At 30.8% G+C, this 14179-nt stretch overlaps 1 protein-coding gene across 3 annotated transcripts in view; it reads right to left on the minus strand.

The window, feature by feature from the left end:
* LOC127698478 (regulator of G-protein signaling 7-like) overlaps positions 1-14179 on the minus strand; it is a 115255-nt gene that overhangs the window by 46515 nt on the left and 54561 nt on the right. For all 3 annotated transcript variants that reach the window (XM_052201962.1, XM_052201961.1, XM_052201963.1), the window contains exons 7-9: positions 6455-6536; positions 1815-1889; positions 143-229 (exon numbers count right to left, since the gene is read on the minus strand). In XM_052201962.1, the coding sequence (XP_052057922.1) occupies positions 143-229; positions 1815-1889; positions 6455-6536 (244 nt within the window). The remainder of the gene's footprint in view (positions 1-142; positions 230-1814; positions 1890-6454; positions 6537-14179) is intronic.

Genomic DNA, 14179 nt, shown 5'->3' on the forward strand with positions numbered 1-14179 from the left:
ATTTTTAAGAATATGTTTAGAAAGCCACAAATGAGTTCAGCCCTAAAATGATGTGTTTGCCTATCTGTTGTATTTGTGATCAATGGGGGATAACTCTGATTGCTTTATAGATTGGCATAGCTGTAAATCTATAAGTTTCTACCTCATGTCGTAAACTTTCACAAGGATTGTGTAAATCTGCCTCTGATACACTAGGACTTAACCTACCACCAGGGACAGCATAATTTGGCTAAAATAAAAACATAGGTATTCATAATTTATGTGATATTTCTTAAATTGAAACAATAGTTATTTCTAAAGATATAACATGTTATACAATGCACTGCTTCTTATAATATTTGTATTAGAGTATACCAAAATAGTTGTATAATGATTTTACAGGGAATTTCAAATGACCCTTATTTCAAAATGTAATTTTTCTAAAAAGAATTTTTTTTTTGTCCAGTACTACCGTAGTTACAATCAGAAATTCACAGTTTTTCTACAATATTTTTTAACAGGAACTCTGTTTTGATATCTTTTTGAAACATATAATGGGTTACCAAAAGTTATTTTCAGCATCATAGACTCTGACTTTAAATCCTCTTATTACTAATGTAAAGCAAGGTACTGGAGTGGCAATTTCAGTGTGAAATTTTACATTCCGCAGACCAGTCACCGTCATATTAATATAAAGTGAAGCAATAAGAAATCAATGAAACAGCACAAGTATTCTTGCTATCCTTTCCATTCCATGGTAGAACTGATCACACTGTTGGACTGATATAGTACAATGAATTAACGTAATTAAACTGAAATAGTTTGGAATGCATAATTCGTCTGGATTAAACCTTGCAGATATATTCAATATAAAAATAAGGAGATGTGGTATGATTGCCAATGAGACATCTATCCACCAAAGATCAAATGAAGTGGATGTAAGCAATTATAGGCAACTGTATGGCCTTCAACAATGAGAAAAATGCATGCCGTATAGTTGGACGCATTACATTTGCACGGATTTGAGGACTAAAATTTTTGACGTATGCATGCAGCTTTTTATTACATTTGCATGCATTCATTTTAAAGGTAATACAGGTAAATATAAAGATAATTTATAATAAATATGTCAATAGTCAATTTTGAACATATTTATCATTTTAAATCATATATATTTCATATTAGTTGGTGAAAAATATATATTAAGTAAATTATCCATGTATTTTTGTGTTTCTTTACATTATTTCAAAATTTCAAAACCACCAGATATATCAAACTAAGCAGGCTTGAAACATCAGCAGTTGTACGTAAAAGTGAGAAAGAAAAAAAATTGAGTATTTGATGAAGTAATTCCGATAATACCAGAACAGAATCAGAGAATTTGAATGAATTTATTTTCTAAAACCAGTTGGCTTCAAATATTCAGCATGTACTTGCAGGTATAATCGGTACTTTTACTCTTCATATTTACTATGGTTTTATAATTCTATCTGTATATATTTCCAGGACTTGGTGCTTGTGCATAATAAAATTAACTAGTCCTACTCGAAAACCTCGTTGGTGAGCATGGCACTTAGACTAACGGAAGGGGTATTTAAATAAATAATAGTAAATAAATATAATCTATCTGTTTTTTCAGTATTTAACTGTAAAATAAATACGCGAATATAATTAATAGCTGTGTGCAAACGTAATGATTTTTGCGAGCAAATGTTATGCATTGGTAAAGTCAGCTATAAAAGGCCCTGACATGAAAAATATGAAACAATTCAATAGAGAAAACTAACAGCCCATTTCATAACAAAAGAAAAGCCTACTACTTTTAAAACTCCTACCCTTGTCATTTTTGAGTGCCTGTTCATCCGACATGCTTTCTTTATATCTACTTCTGTTGTATTTACACATCCTGGCTAAAATAGAAATGCATGCTATCTTATTAAATGAACACCAACATTTATAATAACATTTTTGCATTTTTTTCTATCCAATACTCTCAGGAAAAGATTACTTTTTCTCCAATTTATAAAGATATTATAAATGAAGATTGATTCATCATTTTTATTTAAACAAATATATTCCATTAAATTAATTCCAGAAATCTGTATTCAGTCATCTGTAAACTCTATGGTGAATCTATACAGATTCTGTATTTACAATAAGTTTCATAAAATCCTGGCAAGAATTGAACAAATGAGAGCGCTAATGATGCAATTTTCCATATAAAAAAATTGATCGGGACTGACTTCAAACTCGTCCAAGATATTGCTGATATATTATAAACCTATGATATAAGTTTCATAAAAATCTGACAAGAATTGTACACCTGAGAGCGCTAACAAGACCAGACTGAAGGACACACAGATGGATGCCAGGTATTTCTATGTCCCCTGCAATGCATTGCGTGGGGGACAATAAACATAATAAAACCCATCCCCATTAAAACTATTTTGTAACATTTGTAACAATAACACAAGTACAGGACAAACTGAATCCGTGACTTACATTTCATGGTTCATTAAATTTGATAAAGTTTAAAACCTTATTTACACAGTTAGAAGACTATGTTGACACATTCAGGAAAAAATGTCAGCTTTTCAGCTAAAGATGCTATCTCCTTTAAACAAGAGAAGATGTGGGTGGTAGTCAATGAGACAGCAACCCAAAGACAAAAAAAGCAACAGTCATCCAGATGGCTACATATAGTCTTCAACAAAAGACAAGTGTCCATACAATATGGCAAGCTCTACATTGTTCCGAGTCTACAAAAGTTGAGAATCAACAGAAACTATAATGAATTGTCCATATAATGGATTAATGACATGTGTACAAAAAATAAAACTCAGGTTATGTTATAAGAAAAAGAACACTATAAAGTTTTGTAATGTTAAGAGTTTTCTGGAAAAAATATGCTTGTTTTGGGTTTTGTTTTTTTCTGTGTTCAGTTTTGTGTTTGAGATTTTCATCAAGACTAAACAAATATAATTTGGTATTGATTTTCTATGATTGATGAAATTACCAGTTTGAGGCTATAGACATTTATATTATAGGAGTAAGTTCGATAAGGCCCTAAAATGGTCCGAATTTCTAGGTAAAATTTCCAATAAGGATTTATTGAACAATATGACAATGAATCATAGCTAAAACAATAATTTGATAGAAAATATGTCTATTTGTTGAAAATTTACATATAAGCATTCTTTTCATGACGTCACAAATAGCACACATTTTGATTTTCCACGAAATCAATGAAAACAGGCAAATTTTCATTGATTTCAGGACTGGAAACATAGAGCACATATGTCGACAAAAAAGATCTTTTAACATATTGTTTGTCATAACATTTTACATATCTGACTTGAAAATTTAGTTAGTTGAAGCTGCGCTCTATTTTTATTAGGCCAAACTTAGTTGAAATCCAGGCGTTTTTGTCAAATTTCACGAAATCTCTAATTATGGTCTATTTGGGTTGTAAATGTTAACACTTTATAAGAAAAGCTGTACAAAAATAGTTCTATTTCACTTTCTTACGGCTCTTTTCATCAACTTGAAACATTTCTTATCTTGCAAAAATGGACTTTATTGGCCCTTACCAAACTTACTCCTTTATGGTTATATTTGAACTAGACTAAACATATTAGCAAAAATTATAAGGCACTAATAATCTGCTTCACTGACATTACAATTCACTTTTATGATAAAAACAGCAATACACCTAAAGTGATAACATTTTGTAATTAGTGCTTATTTATATTGACTTATTGAAGAACGTTTTGTAGGAAGGGTTTTAATTATCACTCACTTAAAGATCACCACTATCAACGTCAATTATCACATACATTGTAATAAATATTCACTCCAAAGTTTGTAAACAAATTCTGTTATATAAACATGCGTGATTTACTGTTTTCATCAAGCAACAAACCAAAATACTTACAATTACTCTTGTTTTTTTCTGTGGTTTTATAAGAGTTCTTGGTTTGTAATGTTTTGTAAAAATATTTTGTAAGATTTATTTGTCCTTAGTTGACTAACATGTGGGTGTATTATATCATGATATTCTATAAGCTGTATTGTTTTTGAATAAACAATTACTATTATTATTATCTGAACCTCTTTTATTACACATTTCATTTAATGAAGTATGCTTTCATTGCATTGGTTTTGCTCATTGTTGAAGTTACAATGACCTATAGTTGTCATCTTCTATGTCATTTGGTCTCTGGTGGAGAGTTATTTTTTTCTTATTTTTAAATTCATGAATGACTTTGAAACAACTGCCAAGTTAGAAAAAGTATGATCCTTGATTTTTTATTGTTGATTTTTTTTTACAAATAGCCTCAATATTAAAGGAAAGTCTGAAAATATTTTCTTTGTATTAAACCTGGAGATGAAAAACTGCTCCTTAAAATTGAAACATGAAAAGGAAAAATATTTAAAAAGTATCACATGTATCAATCAAATGCCAGAATTTATTCAAGAAATCCACAAATCCCATGGAATTACCTTATGATACCGCTGTTTTAATGTTCATCAAGGTACCATATGGACTTGAATGGATACAAACAAAATTTAATAAAGAAATAGCTTACACATTCAGATGTGAGAATTAATTTATGTGTATTTAACTGTTATGACAAATGGTCTAGATAGGCAAAAAGGATGTTTGTGTGTACTTAAACCTGGTTTAACCTCTCTAAAACTTTCAATAACATTTTTGCATTTTTTTCTATCCAATACTCTCAGGAAAAGATTACTTTTTCTCCAATTTATAAAGATATTATAAATGAAGATTGATTCATCATTTTTATTTAAACAAATAGCACACATTAAATCAATTCCAGAAATCTGTATTCAGTCATCTGTACACTCTATGGTGAATCTATACAGATTCTGTATTTACAATAAGTTAGAATTTCATGAAAACTCTAATTACGGTCTATTTGGGTTGTAAATGTTAGCACTTTATTAGAAAAGCTGTACAAAAGTAGTTCTATTTCACTTTCTTACAGGTCTTTTCATCAACTTGAAACATTTCTTATCTTGCAAAAATGGACTTTATTGGCCCTTACCAAACTTACTCCTTTATGGTTATATTTGAACTAGACTAAACATATTAGCAAAAATTATTAGGCACGAATAACCTGCTTCACTGACATTACAATTCACTATTATGATAAAAACAGCAATACACCTAAAGTGATAACATTTTGTAATTAGTGCTTATTTATATTGACTTATTGAAGAAAGTTTTGTAGGAAGGGTTTTAATTATCACTCACTTAAAGATCACCACTATCAACGTCAATTATCACATACATTGTAATAAATATTCACTCCAAAGTTTGTAAACAAATTCTGTTATATAAACATGCGTGATTTACTGTTTTCATCAAGCAACAAACCAAAATACTTACAATTACTCTTGTTTTTTTCTGTGGTTTTATAAGAGTTCTTGGTTTGTAATGTGTTGTTAAAATATTTTGTAAGATTTATTTGTCCTTAGTTGACTAACATGTGGGTGTATTATATCATGATATTCTATAAGCTGTATTGTTTTTGAATAAACAATAACTATTATTATTAACTACATCTGAACCTCTTTTATTACACATTTCATTTAATGAAGTATGCTTTCATTGCATTGGTTTTGCTCATTGTTGAAGGCAGTATAGTGAGCAATTGTTGTTATCTTCTATGTCATTTGGTCTCTGGTGGAGAGTTATTTTTTTCTTATTTTTAAATTCATGAATGACTTTGAAACAACTGCCAAGTTAGAAAAAGTATGATCCTTGATTTTTTATTGTTGATTTTTTTTTACAAATAGCCTCAATATTAAAGGAAAGTCTGAAAATATTTTCTTTGTATTAAACCTGGAGATGAAAAACTGCTCCTTAAAATTGAAACATGAAAACGAAAAATATTTAAAAAGTATCACATGTATCAATCAAATGCCAGAATTTATTCAAGAAATCCACAAATCCCATGGAATTACCTTATGATACCGCTGTTTTAATGTTCATCAAGGTACCATATGGACTTGAATGGATACAAACAAAATTTAATAAAGAAAAAGCTTACACATTCAGATGTGAGAATTAATTTATGTGTATTTAACTGTTATGACAAATGGTCTAGATAGGCAAAAGGGATGTTTGTATGTACTTAAAGCTGGTTTAACCTCTCTAAAACTTCTGTCTGCATCAAGTGTAATAAGACTCCCTTTCTTTGGCAGACTATATGAAAAGGTACATCTTTAAACATGTTTGTTAGTCCATACATTTCTCACAACAAGCTGGGAATTGTAAAGCAGGTATGCACATGGAGACTGAAGGTTTTCCTCATCTCTCTGTTAAGGCAAATCAAAATTTCTGTATGCTTGACTTTTCATTTAAATTTATCCTGTACGCTTGACTTTTCATATGAATTTATCCCATATGCTTGAGTTTTCTTATAAATTTATCCATTAAAATACTTACCACGGGTCTATGAACATCCCAAAATGCTCTCTCTTGACTGTCTAAAACTTTTCTTTCCAATTTATCTCGTTTTTTATCAACTCTGAAAGTAAAAAATTTTACTTTCCAGTTATATTGTTTAAAACAAGAAACAAATGTATGTTTAAATATATTTTAATATGAAAGTTACTTATAGATTATTCTTCCAAACATTGTTGAAAAATGTTTACGTACATTGTAAATTAAAATCCTTTCTTAATTAACAACATCAGGGCATTTACAAGACCTTTAAAACCGGACTCCTTATTTTCATCACGACTGCCAATGTGGTATCAATAATTGTCTGTTTTTCTTAAACATTGTCCCATTGACATGCCTAAAGTGATTTATTCTAATGTAGTTGTGAATGAGATGATATGGCATGATTAAGTATTAACTTTACTCTTGATTTCCTCATGCTATTCATTAAAATTTGAGCCTTTGACTAAAAATTATTTGATTTTGAGGTGTAGTTCATTTTTTTCAGTAGCAGATTGAGTTAGTTTTTTTTTTCCTTTTAAATAGATACCCTCTCCCTACATTCATCTGTTTATTGAATTTTTGCAGTAAGTTCTAGCTGTAAGCAACTACGAACACCAAATTCATAATCAATATATTTCTAGCTGTTAAGCCAGAGATGTTGAAAGAAACTTTTATCACATGCTGCAATATTGTTTATACCTAAATAAGTAAATTACTGCAATATTGTTTATAAGTAAATAAGTAAATTTGATTATCTCCCCTTGGGCATGTTCTCTCCTGATTATAATTCTTAAAGCTCATCTTCAGGTAGTGTTGTAAAGGTTACAAGGAAGTAATTATTTACATAGGTGACAATGGTAGCCTTTTTTGGTCCTGCATTTTCCCTATCAAAGATCCATTGAAAAAAATGTCGAAATCTGAATTATCAACACCTTTGGGTGTAATTGAAACTGCAAAACACATATGGTGCCGCAGCTTTTTTGATAGAAAAATGGCATTTTTTAAGGGTACTCAACGGTTCCAGAATTTTCGAAATAGTATAAATGAAGAACACCCCTTGCTAAATTTGGCACAGAAAATGTTTGTCGTCACAGAGAGTTTTCTCTAAATTTCTCGCTATTTCTACAACAATGGCCAACACTCATTTCTCACTATTTCAATTTTGATTTCTAATTACTAGGGCAGCAGAAAATAAATTTACTTCTACCTATTATCCTGGATGTGAAATCTAGGTGGCGCCAATCACCTTTATTTACTTCCTTTTAACCTAAATGTATTCACTCATAGTTCCCAAGTAACAAAATATTGTCACTATATAAAAATAAGAAGATATGGTATGATTGCTAATGAGACAACTCTCCACAAGAGACCAAATGACACAGAAATTAACAACTATGGATTACTGTACGGCCTTTAACAATGAGTAAAACCAATACCGCATAGTCAGCTATAAAAGGCCCCGAAATGACAAAAGTAAAACAATTCAAACGAGAAAACTAACATATTTTGATAGTTTGTATAAGTTATTCTGTAGTTATTCTCAGTTTCAAGTTTATCTAAATGAACAAGTAATGTATGTTTCATTTTTAGGTATAAGCTGTATCATTTAGGTCAAATATGACACAACTTTGTCATGTATTGATCAAAACGTTACTGTTCGGTAAATATTTTGAGCGTGTACCAGAAAGCTCCCATTTATTAGAGTCTAACTGGAAAAATGAATATACCTAGATTGGTTAAGCCACAATAGTTTATCAGAATAAGCATTGCTTATGTAATTGCTTACATCCCATTTATTTGAACTTTGGTGGATAGTTGTCTCATTGGCAATCACACCACATCTCCTTATTTTTATATTTTGAGTCGAGGACTCTTATATTTTCTCTTTTTGATGTTTTGTATTTCTTCCCTATATTGTTAATTTCTGGTATATTGTGTATTTTTACAAGAGCATGATCAAGTCCATGAGACTTTTCTATGTTTACATTTTGGCTTCCAGCAAGGATTTCACAGGTTCCTAGAGGTAAGAAGCATAATGCCTCACATCTCTGGGATTTCTATGTATTATAGACATTAGGATATTCATGTTTGGTCCGTACATAAATACAAGAATGTTTTTTTCGTAATTGCACCTGTTATGTTATTTACATAGTTATTCTGTAAAATGGTAACAACTTTGTTCATGTATATAAACAAATATCAGCTGTTCCTGAGATTGTAAACTATTATTCAACATTAATAACATATTATTTTCTACTATGAATATTTATCTATGCTACCAATGTGGAGAGAAAGCATAGATCATAATTGACTGCCAAAGCTATTTATTCCTTGTAGTTATAAGTTTTATTAGTAGTTTTTTTTATTTGCAACTAGCCGTTTGTGAGGGGTATAATGAAAGTTTCATTTTGATATTACAAGTTCTCCAAAGAAACTATTTAATTTTGATATCACATTCAGTTTACATCAAACTACTTTTAACCTACCATAATAAAATAAACAGCTGTGCCATGAGCGCATGATACGCCCGTCGTCTTGAGTGTGAATTTTTATGCAATATTCATAAATAGTTTCTGACATACTGCCTGACATGCGAAAACCCCCTTTTTTTTACAAAAAACTCAATATCTCTAAAATAAAATTTTGAATTAAAACCAAAAAGTATACAGATATGTAGATTAATATAACTCAGAAGTGTGTAAAATTTTAAGCAATAATCATAAATCGTTTTTGAGATACGGCGCGACATGTGAAAACCCCCCTTTTTAAAAAAAAAAAAATCAATATCTCAAAAATAAAATTTTGAATCAAAACCAAAAAGTATACAGATCTTTAGATTAATATAACTAAGAAGTGTGTAAAATTTTAAGCAATAATCATAAATCGTTTTTGAGATACGGCGCGACATGTGAAAAACCCCTCCCCTTTTTTTACAAAATACTCAATAACTCAAAAATAAAATTTTGAATCATCACCAAAAAGTATACAGATCTTAAGAATAATATCACTAAGAAGTGTGTAAAGTTTTAAGCAATAATCATAAACTGTTTTTGAGATACGGAGCGACATGTGAAAAACCCCTCCCCCTTTTTTAACAAAATACTCAATATCTCTAAAATAAAATTTTGAATCATCACCAAAAAGTATACAGATCTTAAGATTAATATAACTAAGAAGTGTGTAAAGTTTTAAGCAATAATCATAAATTGTTTTTGAGATACGGCGCGACATGTGAAAAAAACACACGCACCTGTTTTAGTTACTAAGTCCCGTAACTCAAAAAGTTTTTATCTAATTTTCACCAAAATGTATACAGATCGTTTGCCCATCATAACAAATAACTATGTTAAGTTTCATGAAATTTGGATAAGTCGTTCTCAAGTTACGGTGCAACATGTTTACGCCGGACAGACAGACGGACAGACGACATTTGTATACCATAATACGTCCCGTCAAAATTTTGACGGGCGTATAAAAACAACACTAGTAGTAAGAACAATCAACCCATGTTTCTGAACAAAAATCTAAAAAAAATATTTTCAAACCTTATCTCATTCTGCATACTTATGCACTCCTTATAATGTAAAATGCAATTAATGTCTTATTGCAGGCCTCATAAAACCTCAACATGGATCAATGATCCCTGAAAATGAAGTCAAGGACAGCTGAACCCTATCAAAAGGATATGAATTATATACAACAACTAAACAGTAGTAGGCCTGTAACTTATAATTACTAATAATTACTAATAATCTGATATAATCATGAAAACTTAATGTTGAATAATAAACCATGATAAAATGCTCCGCAGGGCGCAGCTTGATACGACCGCAGAGGTCGAACCCTGAACAGTTGGGGCAAGTATGGACACATCATTCAAGCTTGATACAGCTGTGAATTTGGATTGTGATTAAATATTTGACACAGCATAGGTTTCTAACACAAAATGAATGTGGTCTAAGAACTTAAAAATTTTAAATTGGACATTCACCTATTATGGTCCAATATCCAAAATCTAAATACATGGTTAGATTCAGCATATCAAAGAACCCCAAGAATTCAATTTTTGATGAAATCAAACAAAGTTTAATTTTGGACCCCGATTTGGACCAACTTGAAAACTGGGCCCATAATCAAAAATCTAAATACATGTTTAGAATCAGCATATCAAAGAACCCTAAGAATTCAATTTTTGTTAAAATCAAACTTAGTTTAATAGTAGACCCTTTGGACCTTAATGTAGACCAATTTGAAAACGGAACCAAAAATTAAGAATCTAAATACACAGTTAGATTCGGCCTATCAAAGAACCCCAATAATTCAATTTTTGATGAAATCAAACAAAGTTTAATTTTGGACCCTTTGGACCTCAATGTGGACCAATTTAAAAACGGGGCCCAAAATCCAAAAACTTAAAACACGGTTAGATTCAGCATATTAAAGAACCCCAAGAATTCAAGAATAAAACTCCATTGAAATTGGTCAAGAAATAAGCAATTTATACGAAGTATCTTCTTTTGCAAAATACTGTGCAATTGAATATTTCTTGCTATTGCGCAATACTGCACAATTGACAATTTCTTGCTATTGCGCAATATTGTGCTATTGGATATTTCTTGCTATTGCGCAATACTGTGCAATTGAAGATTTCTTGCTATTGCGCAATACTGTGCAATTGAAGATTTCTTGCTATTGTGCAATACTGTGCAATTGAAAATTTTTTGCCATTGCACAATACTTATTATATAATAATTTACACATCCTGTTTAGTGTGTATCTCCTACCATATCATTATTATTTGCTTTTAAATATAAATCAGAAATAACCAACTTAAAATAGAAAATTTTAAAAGAAAAAAAAAAGGAAACAAAGAAAAAAAAGGGAAAAAAAAAGAAAATCCCCCCCCAAATTTTTTGAACCCCCTTATGATTCATCACCCCTAAACTCAATCCCAGCCTTCCCTTTGTGGTATGGTACCTTGCAGTACAATTTCAGAGAGATCCATACACTTGAACACAAGTTATTGTCTGGAAACTAGAAAAATGTGTTTTTTGGTCCCTTTTTGGCCCCCAATTCCTAAACGTTTCGGGCAATTACCCCCAAACTCAATTCCAGCTTTCCCTTTGTGATATGGAACCTTGTAGTACAATTTCAGAAATATCCAAACACTAAAACACAAGTTATTGTCATGAAACTAGAAAAATGCTTGTTTTTTGCCCCTTTTTTGGCCCCTAATTCCTAAAATTTTGAGGCAATTACCCCCAAAATCAATCCCAGCATTCCCTGTGTGATATGGAACCTTGTGGTACAATTTCAGAGAGATCCATACACTTGAACACAAGTTATTGTCTGGAAACTAGAAAAATGCTTATTTTTGGCCCCTTATTCCTAAACGTTTCGGGCAATTACCCCCAAACTCAATTCAAGCTTTCCCTTTGTGATATGAAACCTTGTAGTACAATTTCAGAAAGATCCATACACTTTCACACAAGTAATTGTCATGAAACTAGAAAAATGCTTGTTTTTTGCCCCTTTTTTGGCCTCTAATTCCTAATATTTTGAAACAATTACCCCCAAATTCAATCCCAGCATTCTCTTTGTGATATGGAACCTTGTGGTACAATGTCAGAGAGATCCATACACTAACACACAAGTTATGTCTGGAAGTTACAAAAATGCTTATTTTTGGCCCCTTTTTGGCCCCTAATTCCTAAACTGTTAGTACCATAACCCCCAAAATCAATCCCAACCTTCCTTTTGTGGTATTGAACCTTATGGTAAAATTTAATAGAGATCCATTCACTTAAACTAAAGTTAGAGTGCGAAAACCAAAGTGTCTTCGGACGACGACGACAACGCCAACGTCATACCAAATTCAAGACTTACAGAACCAAAGTCGCATGAATGAAATCAAATAGGCAATTTTTGCGGTCGTATAAAAATGAGGTTACAGTCATGTCAACTCCTTCAGATACACAAATACTCCTTAAATCAATCCACAGGCAATATATAGTTGACCTATTACTTATAGTAACTAAGGAATCTTAACTAAATCCATTATTCTATACACAAAATAGAGTTGACTTATTTCTTAGAAAATGACTGAGAAACTCGGCTACACTCCTTCAGTACAGCAAATAAAAACCTGTTGTACACCAAGTCACCTCAGCATTATTTTATCAGCTACACAACTGAGCTGCAAAAGAGGCAAGACAAAACAATCGTTCTGACGAATGATGTTTTAATGTGATATCTAAATAGTGCAAAAATTAATTAATGTTTATTCTGAACTAATGATTTCTTATAAACCTGTGCATAATCTTAAACCTGATTATGTACCGTTATACAATAATTAATGCACTTGGATACCTCGAAAGAAGACGGTTTTCTTTAACTGAATTCTAAGAAGTTTTTTACAGAGATTGTTTTAAAATTCAAGACTTACAGAACCAAAGTCGCATGAATGAAATCAAATAGGCTTGGATGCAGGTTTTTATCTTAGAATTGTTGGAATTGACAGAAGGTTGGGCAAGTAGCAGTGATTATTCAGGAATGCCAGCAGCTATGTCTAATGGCAATTGGAGTTTTTAACCATTTTTCTTCACAGAAATAATAAATGTATCATTTACCCTAAGTGTTGAGGCAATTAATCTTAATAAAAATAATGAAAACTATTTCATGCAGCAGCAATGTTTGATGGCTGTTTTAGGCTGTTATCAAATTTACTCCTTTGCAGAAATTGAACTTTTGGTGAAAGAAAAATATATTTAAACCATTTTGAGCTAAAATTTACTTGTCCATGAGTTTGCGTTAAAAATTGAGGATTACTGCGCTCCATAGTATACTTTTCACTTTCTACTACAACACTTTAACCATTGGTTGAAAATTGGCATGTGGAAAGTGATACATGTAAAATTCAGGATATACCTGGTTTCTATGAAGTCAAACTTAGGGTAAAATATTTAGGAAGCTGTGGAAATTATAAAAAAAATTGGTTGAATAGATAGAGATTTTGAATTGGTAGACTGACACCTATATTTATCATAAATCGGCCTTAACCTGTACTAAAGTCTATAACAAATACGTAGATATATTGAGGAAGCATAATTCTCATTACATTGATTGAATAAAGAGTGATATTTCACACCAAACTTTTATAGTTACATTATTTATGAAGGAAACACTATTATATTTGTCCTTTAAATCATTTATTTTGGCTTAAAAAGATATATTGATTAAACTGCTCTTGTTTAATCAATTGGTATTTGTGTTCTGGGGGGATAAAACAATAATTTGCTCATTTAAAAAAAAAAGACTTAATGTTCCTTTTGGTTTTTTTCTTCAGTAAAATTCTTTACAGATTTACTTTCGGCATTGCACAAGATCATATCAAATGTACTTTTTAAGATTTAGTGGTATGAAATCTACTCAGTACAAGTAAAGCTGCCAATACTATAGTGTAAGATGGCATGATTTCATATCAGCAAGTTAAGTACTTTAAGCTTGCTTCCAGTAATTCTAAGCATTCTTTCTTTATATGTTTATTTATAACTGTTGCACTTGTACTTGAAATTTTGTTAATGAATACATTTTCTGTACTGACTATTTTGTTTGTTTTTTCATGTACTTTTGCTATTCCATTGATAGAACTAAATAAAGCAAAAGGTTGATATCTCAAAAACTATTTCAAACCTGCCTAATGTGTATCAGTCTGTCCTATGTCTT

The sequence above is a fragment of the Mytilus californianus genome, unplaced genomic scaffold (assembly GCF_021869535.1).
Source record: "Mytilus californianus isolate M0D057914Y unplaced genomic scaffold, xbMytCali1.0.p SCAF_4, whole genome shotgun sequence".
Lineage (NCBI taxonomy): Eukaryota > Metazoa > Mollusca > Bivalvia > Mytilida > Mytilidae > Mytilus > Mytilus californianus.